Source organism: Aquila chrysaetos, chromosome 5 (assembly GCF_900496995.4).
Source record: "Aquila chrysaetos chrysaetos chromosome 5, bAquChr1.4, whole genome shotgun sequence".
In the NCBI taxonomy this organism is placed as follows: domain Eukaryota; kingdom Metazoa; phylum Chordata; class Aves; order Accipitriformes; family Accipitridae; genus Aquila; species Aquila chrysaetos.
In genome coordinates, this window is record NC_044008.1 from 7,654,607 (window position 1) to 7,677,752 (window position 23,146).

A 23,146-nucleotide genomic window follows, 5' to 3' on the forward strand; every position below is an offset into this window, starting at 1 on the left:
GGGGGGTGGGGAGAAGTAGAAGGACATCCTGTTTAAAAACCCAAGTATGTACAGAAGAGATGTGGCATCTGTTGAGTGCTAAGGACAAATGCAAGCAAGAGAAGGTACTGCTTTATTCATCAGGAGACAGATCACAAGATAACAACATGGTATTTAAAGGATTTTTTACTGTATCCCTTCAGACCAGTGCCTTTGATTGTTTACCGATTTAACTTACATTATAAATTCATTAGGCTGACAGACTGTCGTGGCCACTCCTCCTAAAACAATCCAGGGATTTAACACTGTTTGGCCACCAGTAACAGATGTTCCTGCCTCTTCTGCTGCATCTTTGAAACCCTGGATAATTAGAGGCATCACTTTGTCTCTTTCCTAGAGATCAAAACAGAAGTCAGAGTTCCATACACAGCAGTGCTAGTCATTTCAAGACTGGTCCAGGGTTTTAACCACTCAAGCCAAATGCCCTCATGGCAAATAGTTCATGACAAAAGCCAGCCTTAGGAAGAGGTTAGCCTCCGGAAAATTGCATGTTATCCCATAGAGCTATGGTTTTACAGCTCTTTCTAAAAGAGGTGAAGAGACATTCTTACGCTGAAGAAACATTCTTCAAAAGGTCATATGAAAGTAAAGAAATCAGAGTTCTGGAAATTCATAAAAACTACCCTGCTGTTGTAATCAGGTACAGCCACAGCAGTGCGATGCAATAAGGCAAAGTTAAATCAAACTGCATTTGGCCTCCATTAATCTGCAAAGTTTCAACTTACTTCCTTCTAAGAAAAAACATCCCTTTTTTGCTACAGCAAAACAAACATACATGCTGGTCACTTTCACAAAAAAAAAACCCCAAAACCCAAAACAACGAAAAAGAAAAAAAGAAAAAGAAAAGCAATCTATTTCAGTTTCTTCTGCTTCAGAGAGATGTTACAAAGCTGGCATAAGCAAACCAGAAGCAACTATCCAGATTGATACATGAATTGGTAATCAAATGGTGCCTTGGAGCAATATTGTCCTGAATTGACAGAAGTAGGGACCCCATTTTGGTGGAGATGAAGGTATTAGCAGCAGAAGACTACAATGCCTCCGAAAACTGAACTTTTAGCAAGTGACCTTAGAATGTTTACGAGACAAGACTCATACTATGAACTGAGACATTCAATAAAACCATCTCTTCAAAAGGGTTCAAACTTTGAGGGGAAAATACCCTAAAGGTAAATACATTCTAAGCACACTTAGCTGTTTGGGTCTTCCTTCAAAAGCAAGTACCAAAAATCTTACCCTATCTGTCATTTTATTGCTGATTCCAAGAAGCATCAACATGTTGTCGCATTCTGTGACCCCCATGGCATAAAGGTCACTTAGGACATTGGCACACGCTATCCGTCCCTGAAAAAGAAAGAAAAAAAAAAATCTGCAGGACTGTTTGTCAATGTTCAGACAAACACCTGCCATAAACAAAACTTCCAGCATGCGTGTGCAGTCTGAGACAGCTGCTTATTCCACAGGCCCCTGCATTAAGAAACCCAGCCAAAGATGCGGTATGATCCATTTCATGCAACGTGCCCATCCAGAAGCGCGGATACCTGTTCCCCTTACAGGTAAGGAGAGAATTCATCCCAGCTGTCTTGGTCAACATACTCTCACTGACTACATAGGAATCCCGCACTGAGTTTAGACTAGATCCCTAATTTTAGAGGCTGAAGTTAAGCTTGACAAAGTCTAGCTTTGATAACAAGCTCAGTTTATTTACTCTGATATGTTCCTATTAACTTTATTCCAGCACAAAACTGTACACACTGATGAAGACAACCACTGTATGTAATTCACAACTGCTAGGAAGCTGATCTGAAAAGCGTATATTGCTGTACCTCTTCTGTATCAGAATACGTAGGAGACGGGGACCTCGATGACAAAGCTGTTTGTTCCTCTGCACTACCCTGCAAACCATGTCTACACTCCTAAGTTTTTTAGGAGAGTACTCTTCTTCCCATAGGATAGAGTTGGGCTGCCAGCACACAGCCACATTGGGGGGCTTTTTCTGTCAGGATGTCAGCAAGAAGCTGTCTGCAGAAGACAGTGCGTGCCGGGGATTGAGGAGCTCAGGGCTCCCAGAAGCTGGCCTTGTCACCACTTCAGAGCGTGCACAGCTACTGAGGGGAGACATCTGTCCCTCGCCACTTATATGGCAAGGGAGATGTGCCTACTCTATCACTTGTTCAAATGACAGGATAAGGCTGAATTTTGCTACAGCGCATACATTTTAATTGACTTCTGTGTGTGTGAACATCTCCACGAACAAAAATTTGTCCAAGAGACCTAGTCTTCCATTGAAGATTTCTCTAAGAAGTCTTGAAGCAGACGGGACTGAGAAGGGATCACTTGGGTCACATGGGCTTAGCTACTCTAATTTTGCTAAATTAATGGATCTGAGTGAGGGTTTGTTGGGATGTGGACCCAGCACAGATGAGACATCAAGTTTCCTGATGAAGATGCAGAACTTTGATACAGGATGTGCCCTAAGGGACAGCAAGAGAATTTTAAAATACAGGACAAATTCTGTTGTGTTACTCTGGAAGACTCCATGCATTTTATTAAAATTGTTTTAGGTTTACAGCTGCAGAACTGTAACCAACATCTGGTTTTATGATTTTAAATCTGTGCTTTTCATAAAGTTCAGAGGCAACACCACCATGATAAAAACAACAACATACTTACTTGATACAATTTGGACTACAGAAAGATGCTTTGGCTGGAAGACAAATTGGCGGGGGGCGGGGGGGGGGGGGAGATAGGAATCTAAACATATTTCCACCATCTCTAAAACTTTACAGTCTAATCACACATCCAGCATTTTTGCAAAAATTCATACTTTCAGCAGTTACCTTACTTGCTGATGACATGAAATAACACCTCCAAATCACAATTAAATATAATCCAGTTTTTCATAAATTTGAGAGCTGCCAGTGGCATCAGGGGAATCCCTTATACTTGGAACTGGAATATGTTTTAATAATTTAAATCTTAAAATATTAAGAGTGAGCTGTGTACTGCATGGTTAGATAGACATTGGCTGTTAATTTTCTAGATGTTTAAGAACACCAAAGCCTGCCATTTTCCTTTTCTGGATGGGAACTATCAAACCATTCTCCACTATCTTCAGTATTTACCAAGGAAACTGCTGGTTTATGCCCTCTTAGGAATGACAGATAAGTTTTTAAAAACACACTGACAACAGCTCTCTATTCTAGTAGTCAGAGGTCAGTCTAACAACGCTTTTGCCAACTGGCAAAACCACTACAGAAACAAATTCAGGGAGTGCAAGTCTCAAGCCTGAAGTAGCAGAGGGAACACCGATAAACACAACAGGATTCACAAACAGGCGTCAGCCTAGCTGCGTCCTGCATGCTACCTGACTGCTTGCTTAGTGCCCCTGAAACACAAGTATCTATGTGCCGTACTAAGAACTATTTATAAAGGCAAAGGATGATGTATCAGACACCCATCCCCAGTCTTGAGTGAAGGTTCTTTTCAAAAGAGCACCAAAAAGGTCCCTGGGATGGAGGGGGAAGGAAGTCCACTCTCAAACCAGCCAGTTTCCTGCTCCTGTACTCAAAAAGGTGTCTCCACAATGCCACAACAGAGGCCAGTACCAGTCCTATTACCAGCGGCTTGTACTTACTATGAAACCTATTTTCACTTGCTTGTAACTTTTCCAGTACCAAACCATTTAAGCTGAAAAGCCCTATGCTGGATACAGATTTTACAGGTGAACATCCTAGGGATACTTTGCACAACATGGATTGAGTGTTTTCAAGAGCAAAGCCAAAGAGAAGGTGAAAGGGGAAAAGAAGGAAGAGGTTTTTTGCATATAACTGCAGAAATTTGTTTTAAAATAGGCAGTGACAGACAGAGAAAGCTGCTTTCTGAAGCAGGAATCTGAAGTTCAGCTGAGTGCACATACAGTTTTGCCATTTTCTAATCCCTTATGTCACAGCACCCAGCTTGGAGTCCATTTGCACTTTTGGCTTTCCCTCCTTGCTTCCTCTCCCCCTCAACGAGGAAGAGAGATCAAATAAGGAGCTACAGGTCGACACTGTGCACAGAGAAAAGAAGAGATTCTAAATCAGGGAACACCCTCCCAAAACCAGACTAGGATTAACTAGGTAAGGAGACAGGGCAGAAAAGCAAGAAGTAGAGTGTGGACTGCATGCAAGTGATAACGAGAACAGAGAGTGGTAACAACAGGCATGGGTCAGGGGGCATCTAGACTAAAAACAGGGAAAGAAGCAGTTGGAGAAGCAGGGCAGCAGCAGTTTGTCTTGAACAGAGTAGTCCAGAGCACACTCCTTTATACAGCCTGGACACAAACTAAAAATTCCTGAGTCTCACCATTCCTCTGCTCTTAACAACCAACCATAAACCCCGTGGCAAACTGTATTTGACTGTCCTCCAACTGACATTGGTCTGCACAAGAAAACTGCAATCTATATTGCCTCCAGGTACTCTAGTCCCCAAGAGAGAGAGGTCCGAGTAGAGGATCCAGCAGCTCCAACCCTGCTGGATCTTCACTGCAGGTATCAGCAAGAAGGCTTGTGACAGAACACCTGTTCTCAGTTAGCTTTTAACAAGAAATACACATCTCTAAACAGATTAGGAAGTGGCAAGCCACCACATTAAAATGAATGCTGACAAGAATGAAAAGTGAAGGACTGAAGAGTTAGAAAACATCAAAGTTAGAGCTGCTGGTGCATGTGGATCACAGTATAGACTGTAACTACAATGCAACCACTAAAGCTGGACTAAGGCCAAATTTACATTCCACTTCTACCACACTGCCCTAAACCTCATCTGGGCACAGGCTCATCTATCCACTCCTGCGGCATCTCAAACACTTTGTATCTCCAAACAAAACAACCCTCCCCCTTCACCACATCCTTCTCACGCTGTCCCTCACAAGTTTTTGTTATAAGGCGAGAAAAGAGAGTTTCTCAGCTGATAAACTTGAACACAGCTCTCCAACAACACTTTTTTTTCTCTGGTCCCTGACGAGTTCCCATGTAATATTAAAGCAAGCCACTTGAATTGAATTTCTCAGGAGAGGTCAACAACTCTGTACTCTAGAGGCCAGCCTGAGATCTTGGCTGCTCAGTTTGCAGAAAGCAAGCTCTTCTGGAACAGAAATCAAAGTAGCTAGGCTTGCATATGTGCACAACACCTGGTCAAGCATGCTAAAAAATAAAAATGAGTCAGTCCCAACCTCAAACTGCGCGTCCAAAACTTACCCAACAGGTCTCAGAACAAACAAGGAGCCAACAACAGCAAATAAAGCATGCAATCACATAAACAGCAGTAAAAGCATGCCTTCAAGCAAAGGAGTCACATTCAAATCACAGGAAAGATGAATTCTAGCATTTCTTAACTTTTGTTTAATGAACACCTCCTGTAGAATTCCTTACAGCTTTACTAAATCCTTTTTTAAAGTTCATTTCTTTCCCCATGACCAGTTCAAGTCAATACTGATCAGCACCACACATAACACCCCAGAGGAATCTCTACTGAGACAGACTAAATGAAATAGGGACACAGAAGGAGCGAAGTCAAAGTGCATGCAGCTTCCCACAAGTCGTTTCAACTGATCCATCTGCAAGCGGAGGTAGTATGACATGAAAACTGGTGTTCACAAAGCACTCTGAAGTTGCCAGGTGCTATTGCCAACTACTGTCATTTAGGCACTTCCAGTTCTAACATGTTACCTGGTTATTTCAGAACCTCAAAAAAGGCCAATTACAATGCAGTTCTGCTCCTAAGTGGAGTTTACTGTCTGCTGCTTCACAGACAGCTCTTTTTCCCCCTTTTTGGCTTTTCAAGCCAAATCCCACAGAGCAACAGACGGAGGGAAATTTGAATTCAAGGTGGCAGTTCTCCCACCTTTCACCTATAGAAAGCAGCACTGCAGCATTCCTGGCTGACATGGAAAAGATTACAGGATGAAACTACGCTTTTCCCTCTCCACCTGTATTTAGGAAAGACTCTGAATGCAGTTAATCAAACAATTAGCACTAGAAGAAATGGTCAAACTTGCCATCACATTGGTAAGTGAGAAGCACAAATCAAATCAGCAATATAGCTAACCATTAAGTTTAGCCAACTTACCATCATATAAGGATCATCCACAATAGGATAAATGTAATCTGTCGTCTGGACCAACGACAAACCTCCATGTCTTAATGGAATAACGCAAGTGTCCATCCCAATTCCTGCAAAGACAGAAATCCATCAGTGATGTGAGTAACTTTGTCATTAATTATCTGTTGCTTTTAACAAGAGAACTTATAAAACATGTCTGCGAAATACAACTCGCAACATTGCCTAAACAGACATGGCAAATTCCTTCCTTAGAGAAAGCTCGTAGCACAAATAAGAGGAAAACCAAGCAAAGAATGAAAGCTCCTGACTGGAACGGAACAGAACAGAACAGAAGTTTAAATGGCTGAAAGCAGGAACTAAACGACAACATTTTTTTTGCAGCATAATAATAATGCATTAAGAACATCTGTGCTTTAAAGTGAAGAGGAACTAAATAAATTGATATTGTCTAAAGCAAATAGGTTTTCCTATCACTCTGATCTCAAAAACATAGTGACAGTTGTAAAAGGACTTGGCCTCTCATAAAGGGCATTTCCTCACTTCAGGAGGAACAAAAAGAATGCCACAAGTCACAGCCTAGGCCCTTGGTGAAAGATGATTCATCCACTTGGAGCTTTTGCAACTGTGTTAACTTCGCCTTATTTCTGTGAGGCTGAAAGGCAGCAAGACAACCTGCTAGACAGGGAAACTCCTTTGAGAAAACCACACCACCAAGCGCAGCCTTTTCCCTGACTAAGTGATATTAAAACCACTCTGTATTTGCTGCAAAGCAAGAGCCCGCACAAAAGTGCCAGGTGACAAATCACAAGATGCTAGCTGAGCCGCACTCCCTGTTGATATCCTAGTGCCTTGTGGCAATGGCAGGTAGCTTACGTCCTTCCTGGGCTGGCACCAAGCTGCCTAGAATTACTTTGCATACCTCGCAGGGCAAGAGTCTTCAAACAGCCAGTTTTCAGGGAGCAGATGCCACACAGTAACTTTTCCCCATGTATTAATGAAACACACTACCTAGCAAGAGCTACAAGTCAGTATTTGGCCGTGTCCTGTACAGGGATGGAGGGAGCTGCTGCCATCTGAGGTCCTACTGAGGACACAGAGCAGAAGGTCTGCCAAGCAGCAGGTATATAGGTGGAAAGGATCTTGCCTCTCCTGCCTATGGAGGCAGAAGATCTTGCCTTGGAAGAGCAGGGATACTGACAGAAGCTCATGAGCAGTAATTTAGGGTTGCTCATCCTCCGCAGAAGCTAGCAAGCCACTATGCATGACGTCCAGTGTCTCCAGGGAAGTGCATATAAGCAGTTACAGAGAAGTGGCTCATGTATAGGACCCGTTTTGCCCTCAGTTCACCTATTCATGCAATAATGCTGCAAGACTGATTTCACTTGTGCTGTTTTCCACAACTTCAGCGAAAGTGCTGCTTGACAGAGAGGCCAAGGGGCCATGATGGTCCTTCTGAGGCTACATTTCTGTTCCACCAAAAAAGAACCAACTAAATAAGTGAATCTGTTCAGAGAGGTGACTGAAAACAGTGTTTTCAAGGTCCATAACAGCTCTGAGAATAAATACCAAACTTGCAGTTTCTTACTCACAGATATACTCACAACCATATTTAAGACTGCTCTGCGTAACACCACTTGCAGAACTAAAAAGGAGTGAGCTTGAGCCTGCTGTCGGCAATTTCCCTCTTGACTGCATCTCAAAAGCATGGCGCATATGCACAGGCTGTAAAGTTACCTGTCTACACCTTTTAGGCACATGGCATTGGAGGCAAATCACACCAAACTTATCTGAAGACACATTTGTTAAAGGGATACTCACCACAAAAGCGTATTTTTAAGAGACCTGAACTCTCCACCTTCTATTACTAACAGATTTCCTGTTACATAATATCACACCTACATATCGATGGCATTAGTCTACTTTTTTACCTGTTCATATAGCTGGAGAAGAAAAATCTATTAGCAGTTCCATTACTGTTTAGAGCCTGTAAGTTTATAAGAGGAAAAAAAAAAAAAACAACAGCTAGATAATTAATTCTAAAACAAACTACTACTGATTTTAGAAATTTACCAAATTGAAATGCTGTTGTGAACAACTTATTTAATTTAGAAAAAAACCATATTAATAGCCATTTGGGGATAAAAGAAGCTGGAAGTGTCCTTCATTAGGGAATATTAAATATAGTGCCACCCCAGCTCCACACACAATTGCTGCTTAGATATTTCATACAAAGATCACCATTGTTAAAGTAAGAACATGGGCTCCTTACTAACCTCTCACTGAATTAAATCTCTACCAGAATAATGGGTTGCAACCTCTCAGCCTGCTAATAGACAATTAGCAATGTTAAAATAATTTTAAATAAGGTTATTGGACACTAAATTGATAATTAAATAACTTCAGAATAAACGTTACATTGATATTCCTAAGTTGAGGAAAAAATTCATGCTGTGCTGCAAGGTAGAGACTGAATTGCAGGGCTGAGTAAATAGACAAACAGAATTAAAAGTGTCGTTAAACACATTATCTACATTAATTTATCTACATCAATATTAGGTACAGTAGCTGGTATCAAAATACCTACGTTCACCCTGTTCCCCGCGGAGGTGGCTTGTGCAGGTTGTTTTCCCTTACTGCTTGCATCATTGTGCAAATATCAAAGAGAAAGTGAAGCTGGCAAGAACAGAGAGGTCTTGGAAAGACAGCCTTTCCCAGGCAGCTTCTACAGATGAGCAAAAAAATTAGAGTGGGGAACAATGAAAGGACTGAAAGGAAAAATGACAACTGTGAAACAATCTGCTCCCAGCCTCAGCTGAAGCGAGAAAGTTTCCTCTTGCTCACTTTCTCTGACCCAGGAACACAGGGGAGGGGAGGGAGAGAGGAACTTCACCTGTGAGTCATCTAATTGCATAAAATCCGTTGCATTCATTGCATAAATTTCCAAAGGCAATATATTAATATAAAAGTCCAGAAATTAATTGATACGACTTCAGTTTGCAAAGCATCTACTGGGGAAAGGGAGGAGGAGACTAATGCCTAAGCACGTGCCTATCACGATGGCCATTCCTGACCGGTTTTACTTTGTCATTGGGCACACTGCAGGATGTTAAATAATTAAAATAATATTCTTGTATCTCAGATGCCAACAAATGTCAACACGAGATTCATTCTTCAGGTTTCTGGATGCTGTGCATGCATTATAGAACATACAATTTTCAAACTGATTAAACAAACCGCAAATGAGATCGCGTCACTAAGCAGACCAAACAGAAGGACCGCACGTGTCTAGAGGAGCAACTACTTACCCAACCTGGGCATAACTGCCCCCAAGAACTGTTCATCTTCCTGAAAATGGTTTTCTTGTAGAGACTCGAGCAGTTTCTGTAAGACATCCTGAGGCACTTTGCAGCCTGTGCCTTTCAGTTCAGTGAATCGGGTCAGACGGAAGCTTTTGTCCAGTTCGTAACTTTCTGGATTAAATGACTCCCGAACAGACATGGTTCTCTCACGCAGACTGCTGGCCTTTCCCACCCCAGAGCAACGCTATCAGTTTCTATGCTGATCAGTCTAATTAAAAAAAAAAAAAAAAAAAAAAATTTAAAAAATTGGGAACATTAGAAATCCCTAAGACCTGCAAGACAACAGGTTTTCCATATGGAGCAAGTTAAAAGGAAAGAGAAAGCACCCGATGTCATCGTTCACTTGTTAAGACAGGTGGGCATATCTCACACAACTCATTTCTCTAAGACTACAAAGGAATATTTCTCTAAGACTACAAAGGAATAACTCCTCTTCCTACCTTCCAACATTTAAAACTATAACTATGCCAGGCGAATCAGAGAATGAGTTTCTTTTCCAGATATGCTGCATAAGTTTTTCATTAAAAAAAGAATCTAACACACTTACCGACCTCATTTAACATAGAGGTAATGAAAGAAATAATAGTTGCCAGAGCACTGAGGCCAATTTCCAAAAGGCAACCTAGGCCCTGATCCTGTAACACGCTCAGCAGAGACATCTGCTTGTACTCAGCTCAGTGCGGGGTCATAATTTTAGCCATTAACATATTAATCTCAAAAATAAGATGTTTTTCAAATAATGGCTCCGCTTCAGTTCTGATGCAAGAAGCTGAAACTCCGTAATACACCTGCTCTCCTTGGGGGAAAACGCAAGCCTGGTGTTCTGTTAGTACAGGTAACACAAGAACAAAGAGGCCGTATTTAAGCAGACTGGTTTACCTACAAACATGCCAGTTTACCTTTTAGTATGTTCGCAGACATAAAAACGTTGAAAAGTTTCTTGCTTCTCGAGCCCTTTTTTAGTCAACTAACAACACTGAGAATACAGAGAATTGCCCATTAAAATGGTAATGTAAAAAGACACTGATGCAACTCATTTAATAAAATTCTTAACAATGCACATCTAATTTTAGAACGTTTTTCCACTCTGACTCACATACACCACACTCCAAAACTAATAAGGGGCCTAACCAAGACACTGACTTCTAAACAGGAACGGCTATGATAAAATGCAATTCATCTTTCTCAGAGAAGAAGTTTTCAGGAATTACTAAAAACGACCTATCTGCGGTAGTTTCTTAGAAAGCTAGGATCCTGCGTAACAACAAGAGGAATGGAGTTCAGCAGCATCGCTGACAAAATCTGATACTGATGGTCACACCGTATCGAGGTTAAGCTGAAAAGCAAAAAAACAAATGCAAGTGACTGGTATTTGCTAAGTTCAACTGCGCTAAATTTAAGAAAGATGTAAATCTGCAGACTGTGCAACTGATCTCCCCTATACAGCACTTATTAACAAGTACGTCTGTTCCATAAACTTTTAAGTCTACTAATTTATTGAATATACTTTGTAGGAATTGAAGTTTTAAGCTCCCTGAGAACTTGTGATGTGGAGCCCAACTCCCCTTTACAGTGTAGCTTTCCCTCCTTCTCTGGGAGGCGTGGCACTTATTTAAAACAAATCTTCCAAAGCCCAGGCTCGGGCAGTAATCCAAACTCCAGTTACAAGAACGTGTCTTGGATGAGCAATGAATTCAGTTCGTAGCTGTTGTCTTCCAATACAAGACACTAAGCACTTGCAATCAAAAAAAAAAAAAAAAAAAAGTGTCTGGAAAACAACCTGTCAACAGAAATGGGAGACAAAAGCTTTTCGAGGAGGAGCATTTTTTTTCCCCTTCGTTCTTTTTTAACACTTCATTCTAATTAATTCCAGAAATTTATAAAAAGCAGCTTGCCCCACAAGGGAAACATTTTCCTTCATCTAACTAGTAACTGCAATATGCTTAGCACCCCCTATCTGCTTATATAGGGAAGGATTCAGAGGCCATAGCCTACCAGGAACTTTTTGCAGCCTTGAGGACTGTGAAGACACAGTAAATTATGTTCCTCGGTTTGAAAACAAATACTGAAACAAACAAGGCGATTTTATTTAAGGGAAAACATCCACAGCGCAAGAACACAGTAACTTTTAAATTAAGATCTGAATAAAACTGCGTGCAACTATGTATTTCGCAGGCTGCCATGGGAGCAAGCTTCCTTGCAAGACCAAGTTTCTTGTGACTGCTGGCAGTCTATGCAGGCATGCAAGTTGAGGGTCAAGCATCCCTCCCCAGTAGAAAAAAAACACCTCGTAACCCAGATGTTTCTTACTTTAAAAGAACGGCATAATAAATATTAAAAACTAAAGTTTAACCCTTGCCTCCCTAGAGCGCAGAGAGAGGAGAGCACAGGAGCAAAAGGGGAGAGCCAGGACGCACTAGAGCCGGGTACCTACCCAAAACAAACCCAAGCGCAAGTAACGGCAACCCAACCGCCCGAGACCTGCAAGGTGAGGAACTGCAACAACCATTTGTCCACGGAGTGCGGCGAGGAGCGCTGCGGAGAGACATGGCTCTGGGACACCTTAAAATTTCCAGCCGCTGCCTTTAAAGGCAAAGCCAGGGCCTTCACTGTTGCTCTTTGTGCAGCCGGAGAGGAGGAGGAGAAGGCGGGAGGGGGGGGGGGAGGAAGAGCAGCCCGGCTCGCTGCGTGCAGAGAGGAGCCGCGCAGGCAGCAACCCCCCCGCTGCCCTCCTTGCTCCGGAGGGGACAAAACCCCACGGGAGGGGGGGGGGGGCGGCTTAGGCCACGGGTAAGCGACACCCCCACCCCCCCACTCCACAGACGCGGACCCGCGCGGGCCCGGGGCGCACGTGCGTGCAGGTAAGATGTCAGCCGGGGCGGGGTTAACCCCTTGCTGGCGGAGGCAGGGTTTTGCAGGCGGGGGCGGGCACGAGACGCCAGCCCCGGGGCGCGGGCGCGCGCGCGGCCGGTGGAACGTTGGGGGCGCGCGCCGCCGCCGCCGCCGCCCCCCCCCCCCCTCCGCCGCTTCGTGAGGGGGGAGGGAGGGGGGTGAGGAAAGGAGGGAAAATGGGAAAGGAAAAAAAAAAAAAAATGTCGGCGGGCGAAAAATTTAACCCGTGCGTTGCCAGCGCCGGATTTTTTTAAAGCGGCCGCGGCGCGGTGAGGAGCGCGCACACCTCCCTCCTCCTCCTCCTCCTCCTCCTCCTCCTCCCCCCCCACTCCCTCTTCCCCCGCCCTTCCCCCGGGGCCGGGCTGAGGGAGGGCGGCGGGGCCCGGGGCCAGGCGGGCGGGCAGCCCGCGCCCCGGCGGCTCAGCGCCGCGCCGCTCCCCGCGCCCGGCCCGGCGTAACGGCGGAGGCGAATTCCCCTTTAAATCTCCCCGCCTTGCACCCCCCCCCCCCCCCCTCCTCTCCTCCTCCTCCTCCTCCCTCCCTCCCTCCTCAGGTCTCCCTCTTACCGGCTCGCCTCCTCGCCCTCCGCCTCCTCCCGCGAACGGGACTCCCAGCCCAGTCCCACAATGCACCGGGCGCGCCGGGCTCCCTCAGCGCCGCCTGAATAGAAATGCCGCGGCCGCCGCCGGGCACGGGGGGGTTAAACTCACAGACACACACGCACACACACGCCCCCCCCCCCCCCCCCGCCTCCACGCGCCGCGCTCCCCGCCCCCTCCCCTTCGGCGGCCGCGCGCGCGCGCGCAGCGCCCGCCGCCCCCCCCCCGTCCGCGCGTTCCCGCGCGGCGGTGGCGCGCGCCCTGTTGCAGCGCGACTTGTTGCAAACCGCCCCCCCCACCCCCCAAGAGACACGCTTCGTGACCGTGCACGCGTGGGCTGCGGGGGCAGGTTGCATTGCTTTGTGCAGGTGTGCGGTGTCGGGTCCTGGGGGTGGAGAAACCCCCCGCTGTCCACATTTTAATTCGTTGCTCGGAGGCGTCGTCCTCGAGTAAGGGAGCAATTTGGGCGGGAAATTTAGCCGGAGGTGAGGAGACCCTGCGCTCTTCACAGCCAGGTCTTCCGCCTGTGCTGAATTTTGCCCAGAAACTGGACAAAAAGTCACGTCTGATTCCACGTTGCACCCAAAAGCTGGGCAAGAAGGAAACCGAGGAGGTCAGGTGAACTTGACAATGGGCAAAATTTGGCCAACCTTAAATTTTTACGGATGCAGAGCCAAGAACATGGCCCTGGGGAGCCGGAGGAGCCCTTTTTTATCCAAAATCCGGGTTGGAGCACGCTTCAGAAAAAGTGTAAACTTGTTTTGAAGCAGATGGTGATGAGTTCAGCACAACCTGAGAAAGCTGTGCCGTGTTTAAGTTCCCGTACAGCCGGGACATCCCTTTTTGTCCGACAGTATTTGCCTGCCTAAGTCAACCCTTTTCCATCACTGATTTGCAAAGCATCCCATTTTTTCTTAAGCATTTCATATGTAAATCACTGGAATCTGACCCATCTGATTTCCAGCATCTTCTCAGTTAATTTTTCTACCTGAAAGTGGTTTGCGTGCTTCTAAAGACCCTTTTCTCAACCGATTAAAGCCAAAAGTCAAATGATTCTCACTTAAAACTTGTCTTACTTTACATGCAAGTAAGAGAGACAAGTTTTCCCCAGAAAGGAGGGGATTTGGGTGTTACGGATAGCGGAGGGCCCAGTTTTACATTGCCAAATAGATAAAAAAGGCATTCCGCTTCTTGCAATTTGCAATTAGGTACCTAATTAAGTAATTGCCTGTTAATTCAAAGACTGCCTTTTGTCCAACCGTCTTTGAAAAAGTCCTGCCTAAAACCAAGCAGAAAGAGAGGAAATTAAAATGTTGCTTTTCTTCCCTGATTTTAATTACTCTTTTTATCTCCAAGCGAGCATAGTGCCCCTGGACCATGGTGCAGAGGACCAGAGGTACACGGGAGCTCCGAGCAGCTTTAGGAAGTCACTAATATTATTTGTATAATTAATTGATTTTCAGGCTTCTCCGTGTTGCTCTCGTAAAGGATTTCAGGCTCGACACGCAGGAGTTGTTTCTCCGTGAGCAGCCGTGGGGCGTTTGACCCATGGTTTTGACAGTAGAGATGAACCGAGGACGGGGCTCCCGCAGTCCTGACCTGGAATTTGAACCTTCTTTGGTGCCTCTCCCTCCTCTCAGAGGGGGCGGAAGATCTTGGGATCTTCTGATTGCCATCGATCCAAGCTGATTTGCTGAGCGTTGGCTTTGTATCACGTCTGCGTGCTCCTAGATAGATGATTTCAATCTCAAAAAAAACCCGTAAGTATCTTGAGAGGTGGTAATCGCCTGCTCTGATCTAATGTTTCTCCGGCATTTAGCCATTGCCTCTACCACCAGCACCTCATTTAAAAAAAAAAATAAAAATCATGAAACATAAGGAAAATCATGAGATAAAAGAAAAAATGAACATTGCTGATTTTTAAGTCCTGACTTACAGTTTTTTTCCTTTCTGATTTTTTTGGAGGGGAGGGGGAACTGAATCATATTTTAATCTTTTTTTTTTTTCCACATCCACGAGGGCTAGACGCTTACTTCTTTAATACAGGGGGAAAAAAAAAAAATTGATATTTCCAGGTGGTAGCATGACTGAAAGAAAACCCAAATACATGGAAATTCATGCCGAGGTGGTGAGGTCTGGTGACGCTGCCTCGTGTCCTGTGTTACGTGCAGGAGTGGGAGGGAGGTACCTGCCTCGAGGGGCTGCCCCTGTCCCTTCCCACGGTTTCTGGGGGTGGGATGGTCACATCTGAAGACAGAGATGTGGGAAAGGGTCTCCAGAAAGGAAAACACATGCAGGGGTATCCATGCAGCCCATTAGTACCAGTACGGATGTGACCCTCTAGAGCTGAAACTAAACAGGACCAGGGTACGGAGGTGGGCACTGTGCATAATTGACTGCACCGATTAATTAAAAGCACGCTTCTTGGCATGGGCGATGGTGGAGCATCCTCAGGTGGGCCTGCACGTGTCCCAGTGGACATGTGCACCGGTCCCTCCTGCCTGCGCTGGGGTGAGTCTTTGTGTGGGCAGGAAAGCGGCCTTGCCAGAAAAACAAGCCAAGAGGGAGCAGCGAGCCACATCTCTGCTGCAGCTTCAGGTCGCTGTTGCTGCAGCCGGCGTGCGTGTACCCCATACTTCTGTTGTTGGGTCCCCGCAGCTGAAACAGCCGCTGGAGGACGTGTGGGATCAGAAAGGGAATCCTGTGCATCCAGGGGAACGTCCTTTTGGTGCAGGATTGTAAGCAAAACCCTAAAAGAGTAGTGATGGATCCAGCAGCCCTGGGGAGAGCCCGCACTGCTGGAACCACCTGCTTCAGGTAACATATCCCTAGAGTTAAATAATGTTTTCTAGAGTTAAAAAATGATCAAATGGCTTCCTCTCTCCCACCCCCTCCCCCAAAAGGTTTTTTCACCGTCTGCATGCAAAATCTCCAGCAGAAATTCCACGATCTGGAGCGATTTGGTCCGATGCCATGAGAACGGTCTGCTCTGCACACCTTAGGAAGTGCAAAAAGGAAAAAAGAAAAGAAGATAGAGCCCTCCGTGCTGCGGCCAGATCGTTCAGTCACATCAAAGCCGGCTGCCTCCTGTGCCAACAGGAGGACATGACAGATGTCCTTAACCTTTACAGGTGCAGGGCCTGCACTTCTTCAGTCTTTTTTCCTTGAATGACTCGGAGCATGGATTATTAGCAGCTCAGATTTTTTTGGCCAAAGTGCTTTGTTGCCTATACATCCAGGTTAAATCTAAGCAATATTTCTGATCCATGTAGGCTTCTGACTTGGGTCTGCATCTTTGGTGTTTACAAAATGATCAGCATGTGAACTCTCCCTGTTCTGTTTCTTAAATGTCAGCAGAAACTTTTTTTAAAATAAAACAATGCAGCCTCCCCTGCAATGTTTGTAACCAAGAAACTGCGGCATCAGAAGAGCATGAGAAAATATTGCTGATTAAAACCAGGGTAAGAAATGACAGCGAAAGTGATTTTTTTTTTTTTTTTTCTCACTGCAGAATTCACAATGAAGTGGCTGGTAAAATGGGACTAGCTGGTTTACCCCCACTTGTGCTGAATGCTAGGTTTAATGCACTGAAACCACTTCCACTGTCATGTGGGGCTGGCATTGTGCTTTTGATACGAAAACTTTAACTTTGGTGTGATTATTTAATTTCTTGTGTTGTAAAACACATCTCACAGCATAGCTTTCCCCCCACCTCTCTCTGTTTTGACAAAGCAAAGTAAGTTTGTGCTATCGTCGGTTTTCCTTGCCTTGTTTTTCTCTTCTTCTTGCGTCTCATTAATACACAAGCAGTATTAAATAATAATGATGCCAGTAGTGGCCTCTGCTGTGCCTCGGTGTTTGCGCCTCGGTGTTTGCTTCTTTTTGCTTCAAGGAGAAGATGGTCCCTGTTTTTGTTTTCTGTCGCCAAACGAAGACTTTGCCTCTAACCTTTGATAAGGTGCTTTAATAGTCTCTGACGTGAGATTTTATCAAAAGTCTTGGCAAAAGCCAAATAAATGGTACCCGCCTCGTAGCTTCTATTAAATGCTTCCATCGTGTTTTCCGGCAGCTTAAGGAAGCGCGGTTTCCCCTGCCTTTTTGCAGGCTGTATTTATCCCGTGCTCCCTTTGCCCAGCTGCCCTCTCCCCAGCCCCGGTGGGCTAGGCTGGGCTGAGCACCCCTGCCCCTGCACCCAGGTGAGCATCCGCCGTGGAGGGAGCACCCGTGGGCAGGGGTCCTGACCGGGGCTCTGCAGTCCTGGCTGCTGCTCCAGCACTGGCCCCTAACCAACCTGCACCGCCTACCAGTCAAACTGGGCGATGCTGCCCACGAGCGCTCGATGGGGTCCAGCTAGTCTCACCTGGACCCCATTTTCCAACGATTGCTGATGCGAGATGGGGAGGGCAGCGCGTACACGAATGCTGCTGGGGTCTTGGTGCTTCTTCTCCTCTTGCTGTGTGCCCGGCCAGGGGCTGCTGGCTGCTTTTGCACCAGCAGTTAAACACCATTGCTTTAAAGCTGCTCTAATCCTTCCCATAAAGAGACACCCTCGCAACGCCCATCTCTTCCTTGTCCCTTTTGCAGCGTTTCTTACCTTGCTCCTGCACTCGGCCACCCTGAAAGCCCCAAGGGAAAGTCCACTTCCCAGTTTCTACCTATTTATTTGCCCAGGCACGTACACGGCTCATACAAACAGCCATCAGCCCTGGGCTGGGGTGGTGAGGGCTCTCCCCGTGGCGGGCAGGCTCAGTTGCAACTCGGATGGAAGCACGCCTGGCTCCAGGAGGCCTTGTGGGCAATTTGGGAAGGTGGCACTTTGCGGCTGAGACGTGCCTGTGTGCTCTGTGCTCTCCCACGGCCTCTTGCAAGAGCTGCTTGCAGTGTTAGGAGTGGCTTCTGCTGAATGCCCTTTGGCCTTACCTACATCTCTCCAAAATTGTATTAGATTTGGTGTTCCCACCCCCTGCCTTTGCTGTCTCAACCTGTTTGACATCCTCGCCGTATCACACCTGGGGAACATTTCATTGACCCCCCCTACTTCTGCCAGGCTGGGGCAGCAGACACTGCAGAGCTGCTCTTCGTTACTGGCCATTTGGTCACCACATGGAAAATAAAACAAGTGCGTGGGGCTGGGCGATGCAGCAGCCTCTGCCGCACTCCCTGCAGTGCAACTGCCCAGCCTACACGATCCACCTCCTTCCCCCTCCGGCCCCGAAAATTCACCCGTACCCATGACCTCTGCTTCGGTGGGCAAGCCTCGTGCCTTGCTTTGCCCGCTAGCACGCTCCTTGTGTCCTTCACCCTTCGTAGGGCTTCCTTTCCTCAAGCCACATCCCACCACGCTGAGCATGAGCATCCCCAAAAATTTGCCGTTCCCCCATGCCAAAAAAGCTTTGGCAGGGACGTGCCCTGGGGAGAGCCGCTCCTGCAATGTGGATGGTACCGGCACGACCCCGTTATCACCATCGTGGGGCTGCTTTGGCCCCGCGCACAGCCCATACACCCTGTGTTTTTCTGCGCCGAGATCCTTTCCAAGGCTTGAGCCTATAAATAATCCAGGAGCTTCACCTCCTGCCTGGCTTCGCGCGCCACTACCCAGCTTTGTTTCAGAAAGGGCTGTGCGATCCTGCCAGCCAGACCTGCAGCCACCCGATACAGGCTCCTTTGGGATGAGCCTCCAACACTGACTTCCCAAATTACCGTCTGGAGCGATGGGTGCAGCCGAGCTGAGCCAGCAATCCTATTCCAGCTGCTGGCACTCACCGAAACATCTGCCTCGCCTGCGTCGTGCTTGTTGATGGAGCTGTGAGCAGCTCCCGGCACGTCATTTGGGAATATAAATTGAGTTCCTCCGAGCTGGAACCACCTGCTTCAGATAATTTCTTTGGCAAGGAGTCTTCTTACTTACTCTCCATCCAGGATTTTTCTGCCTCCCACCACTGCCAGCCCTACCCAGTAGCTGGGGGGGGGGTTGGTACGGATGAGTGGGAGTTTAGGTGGACCCGTGGGGCAAATGCTGTCCTGCTGCCAGAGCACAACAGAAGGCAAATGTGCTGTTTAAACCATATAACCGTACAATCATAGACTGGTTTGGGTTGGAAGGGACCTTTAAAGTTCATCTAGTTCCAACCCCCCTGCCATGGGCAGGGACACCTTCCACCAGACCAGGTTGCTCAAAGCCCCATCCGACCTGGCCTTGAACACTTCCAGGGATGGAGCATCCACAGCTTCTCTGGGCAACCTGTTCCTGTGTCCCACCACCTTCATCATAAAAAACTTCTTATGTCCAATCTAAATCTATCCTCTTTCAGCTTAAAATACCTCTCAGACCCCCCGGCAGGACTGATGCAGAGGGGCTGGGGCTTCATCCAGAGGAGTTTGCCCAAGTCCCATCAAGATGAAGATGGGATGCGCTCCTCTCCTCCATCAACGATGAGCTGAACAGCCTCAGCTTGGACTCCGTCTTGCTTTGGGTGCTTCGTTTTTTGAGGTGCCAGGCACTTGTTGATGCCGAACTGAGGCTAGTTGGATGTATGAGCAAAGAAACGAGCAACTCCCAGGGCAAACTGGTGCCTGTTGCCAGGAGCAAAACGACCTCAGCAATCCTGCCTGCTTAGCCTGCTGGAAACCAGGGTGGTGGTGGTGGGTGCTGCTGCCCCCAGCTTCCCTTTCCCCTCCGTAGGGTGACATGCAGCCCTCCAGGTCTGTCCCTGCCTCTGCTCCCTCTTCTGACCCAGCAGTATCCATTAGACGAGCATCTAATTACGACCCATTAAACACACCTGAATTGTTGGCTGCCAAAGCAGAGCTGAATCCCACCCTGGGATCGTGCCAACCGGGCACCTGAAACTTGAGCAAATGGGGAAAAGCAGGTTTATACACCCAGTTCCTCCGTTGGGAAATAGGTGTAACGTCAGCAAAGTGCTCTCAGGGCTGCAGGCGAGGTGCCCCGAAAGAGGCCACGTGTGCTTGATGCAACCGCTTGTCTCTGCAGGGATCACCACTGTGCAATAGTGTGTTTTTCCCTTTGGAAAAGCGAAAATAAACCAAACCCAAACCCCTAAGCAGGGTTTTGGTGGTTTGCTCTCCTTGAGGGGTTGAATGTGAGCGTGTTGCCATAACAATCTCACAGCAGAGGAGGAACCTAAACATCTCTCTTGCATCCAGTCCAGCTAGCTGGGGGGAAGCGAGGTTTACTGAGCCGAGCCCGCAGGTTAGCAACTCCCCCGAGAAACTCCTGGAAAGCACCCGATTTACATGCAGAGGGAGAGATGCAAAGGCTGTTTCACGGGGATGATGGGTGAAGCTGCCGGGAGGTGAGACCCCTCCGGTGGGGCCGGACCTCCCACCGTCCTGGGACATGGGGGTGGATGGAGGCGGGTGTCGGGGCTCCCTGCAGCCTCTGCACCCCCAAATGCAGCCCTGCACTCAGCAGGCATGCCCGGCGCCGGTGGGAAGTGCTGTTATGTGGTGGTCTGCATCCTTCTACGGGGCTTTTTTCCAGCATTTTAAAGAAAAAAACCCCACCAAAACACACAGGGAGAGCAATGATCACGCTGTTAAATCTTCCCATTTCTCCATTTCTTTTGCACCCCCTGCATCCCATTCCCTGCCCTCCCCCCCACCTCCCACCCCTGCAGCCAATTCCAAATGTATTTTCACAGGATTTGTGCCCAGGGTTGGTGTTATTGGCATTAAGTAAACTCTCCACGGCAGCATCCACCTTTGCAGGACCTCACGCTCGGGCAGTGGGATAAGCCCATGGAAAGGGGCGAACGCTCAGGACAGCCTGGGAGTCCCTGGGGGTAGACGTGCCTCTGGGTGAAGTATTTTCCCATGCAGATGGGAAAGCAAAGCCAGCTGACGGGCAGTGCTTGAGGGAAAGCAGCAAAGCGAAAACCAGCAAACAACCCCAGCGCCGGCTGCTTTGATTTCCAGAAATGCAATTAACACCCGCCCCGATGCAGCTCCGTGCTGGAGAATGAACCAGTGGGAAAAAGCCAATCTTCCCAAATGCAAAGCGTTGCCCCAAGCCCCATCCGCCGCTTGCTCAAGTGATGCCTGTGGAGTCCAAGGAGTCACTGCAGAGCCAAGTCTGAGTGTTGTTTTTAACTCAGTTATTTGATTTAATCCAAGCTATAGAGCCAAACCTTGCTATGACTAATATTCTTAGCACTATCCATATGTCCTACGGTGTAACTAATGGGTCAGGGAATACATGTGGGCTCCAAAACAGTGGATTTTCCCCCTTTTGGGGAGGGTTGGTTTAATCTGGGTAGCTCTGCAAAAGCTGCTGTGAATGTCAGAGGGCAAGGAGTGGATGTGGGATGGGTGGGCTGCAGCAGAGAAACACAGGGGGCTGCTGGCAGGTCTCCTTGTGCCACTTAAACTGTCACCAAACATCAGCCTCACGTGCACCTCCTGACACTCAGCAGATAGCACCAGGGACACAGCAGTGAACCCACCCCAGTCTTACCAGTTTGGACAAAGACTATAGGCACTGGAATGGCTCTTGCCCATAGAACAGTTTGGGTTGGAAGGGACTTTTAAAGGTCATTTAGTCCATCCCGTCCTGCCATGAGCAGGGACATCTTCAACTAGACCAGGTTGCTCAAAGCCCCATCCAACCTGACCCCGAACACTGCCAGGGATGGGGCATCCACAGCTTCTCTGGGCAACCTGTGCCAGCGCCTCACCACCCTCACAGTGAAGAATTTCTTCCTTATAACTAGTCTATCGTGCCCAAGGTGATCTTGGCGGTGCATAACACAGGCAGGGCAGGGTGGTCCTGCACAGCTGGTGGTGCCGTCTTGCGTTGCATCCCCAGCATCCCACCCGGGGGGACCATTGGCATGACTGGGATGAGTGGGGTTCGCTCCAAGGGACTCCCCACTGCCAGAAGACCGCTGCAATGCTCATGACATAGAGTCCAAATATCCGTGTTGAGTGAGTTGGCCGCTCTTAGAAGCAAAGATAATATTTTAGAGGTGATCTCCTTGAACAGGTGATGATATTCCAGCGAGTTATAGACCGAGGAGGCAGAGTTCAGGGTAGAAAATTGCTTTTAAGTTCATCCATTTAAGATATCCACGTTAGTTTTGCTTCTAAAACTTCCCGAGTGTGAGCAAGAATCACCTCGCCCACCCACGCTCACTAAATATTTAGTCATTTTTAACAAGTTAAACAAAGCCCTTTGATTGGATTTATGCTAATGGCTCCTCCGTAGGCATTTCTGATTCATTTACATTTCATTTTAAAATTGCCTGTGTACACTGCTGATTCTCACCAACACCATTAGCAGATAAAAGGAACAAGTAACGGGTCACAGACGCCACAAGATGGCAATAGTTGAAGAGCAATTTGTTTCTGGAGGAAGAGATCTGGGGTTCGCCAGCAAACCATCTCTGGAAGGGCACCGCGCTGGCTGTGCATTAACCTTTGCACTTGCAGAGGGGATTGCGTCGAAAGAAAGCAAAGGAGTTAGTGCGTGGGGTGGGTGGGTTCGTCTTCCCCGACGGAGACAGGGATGGAGGAGGACGGAGACGTGAGAGTTGTTCAAGGTCGGCTCAGCAGTGTCCCGCCTCCCAGTTTCGGGAAGCAAAACTTGCAGCGTGAAACACAGGCGCGGTTTGCACGCCCAGAGATGGAGCCTCTGAGTCCTGGCCATGGGTGCAAATGTTGGGTTTTCTTGGGTCTGAGCCTCTTGGGTGGGTGGCAGCCAGGCACGCCGCTGTGCCGACATCCTACATGCGTCTACCAACACATGATTTGTGGGGTCAGGAGAAGAGGTCTCAGCCCCACAGCACCCCTAGACCCAACAAGGAGGGGGTTGCAGTGGATAGGAGCATCTCTGACTCCGTGACAGGGCTAAGGCCCTGGGCGAGACAGGCTGCTACCTGATTACTCTTCAAAAAATGTTAGATTCTATATGACCTACAATCTGCAGTGATGGGGTTCAGGACTTCTGTAAGGCCTTTGATATGGTCACCCCCAACACTTTTGCCTCTAAATTGGAGAGATATGGGTTTGATGGATGGGCTGTCAGACGAATAAGGAATTGGCTGGATGGCCATGTCCAAAGAGTTGCAGTCAACATTTCAATGTCCAAGTGGAAACCAGTAACGAGTGGTGTCCCTCAAGTACTGGCACCCG

At 47.4% G+C, this 23,146-nt stretch overlaps 1 protein-coding gene and 1 long non-coding RNA gene across 11 annotated transcripts in view; one reads left to right on the top strand and one right to left on the bottom strand.

Moving 5' to 3' along the window:
• SEPHS1 (selenophosphate synthetase 1) overlaps positions 1-13,099 on the bottom strand; it is a 26,819-nt gene extending 13,720 nt beyond the window's left edge. For 6 of the 10 annotated variants that reach the window (XR_003923303.1, XR_005932371.1, XR_005932370.1 and 3 more), the window contains exons 1-5: positions 11,938-12,114; positions 9,450-9,711; positions 6,151-6,254; positions 1,276-1,383; positions 218-372 (exon numbers count right to left, since the gene is read on the bottom strand). Coding sequence is in view for 7 of the 10 variants with exons in the window: in XM_030013605.1 (XP_029869465.1) it covers positions 218-372; positions 1,276-1,383; positions 6,151-6,254; positions 9,450-9,642 (560 nt within the window). In the remaining 3 variants the exon portion in view is untranslated. Of the gene's footprint in view, positions 1-217; positions 373-1,275; positions 1,384-6,150; positions 6,255-8,728; positions 8,867-9,449; positions 9,712-10,402; positions 10,480-11,937; positions 12,115-12,961 lie in introns of those variants that run through there. The other 4 variants (XM_030013607.2, XM_030013608.1, XM_030013606.2 and 1 more) reach the window with 4 other exon arrangements.
• LOC115341156 lies at positions 12,277-16,828 on the top strand. The gene is made up of 3 exons (XR_003923304.2): positions 12,277-12,364; positions 14,458-14,754; positions 15,898-16,828. It is a non-coding gene; the product is annotated as an uncharacterized LOC115341156 (long non-coding RNA).
• The last annotated feature ends 6,318 nt before the right edge of the window (positions 16,829-23,146 follow it).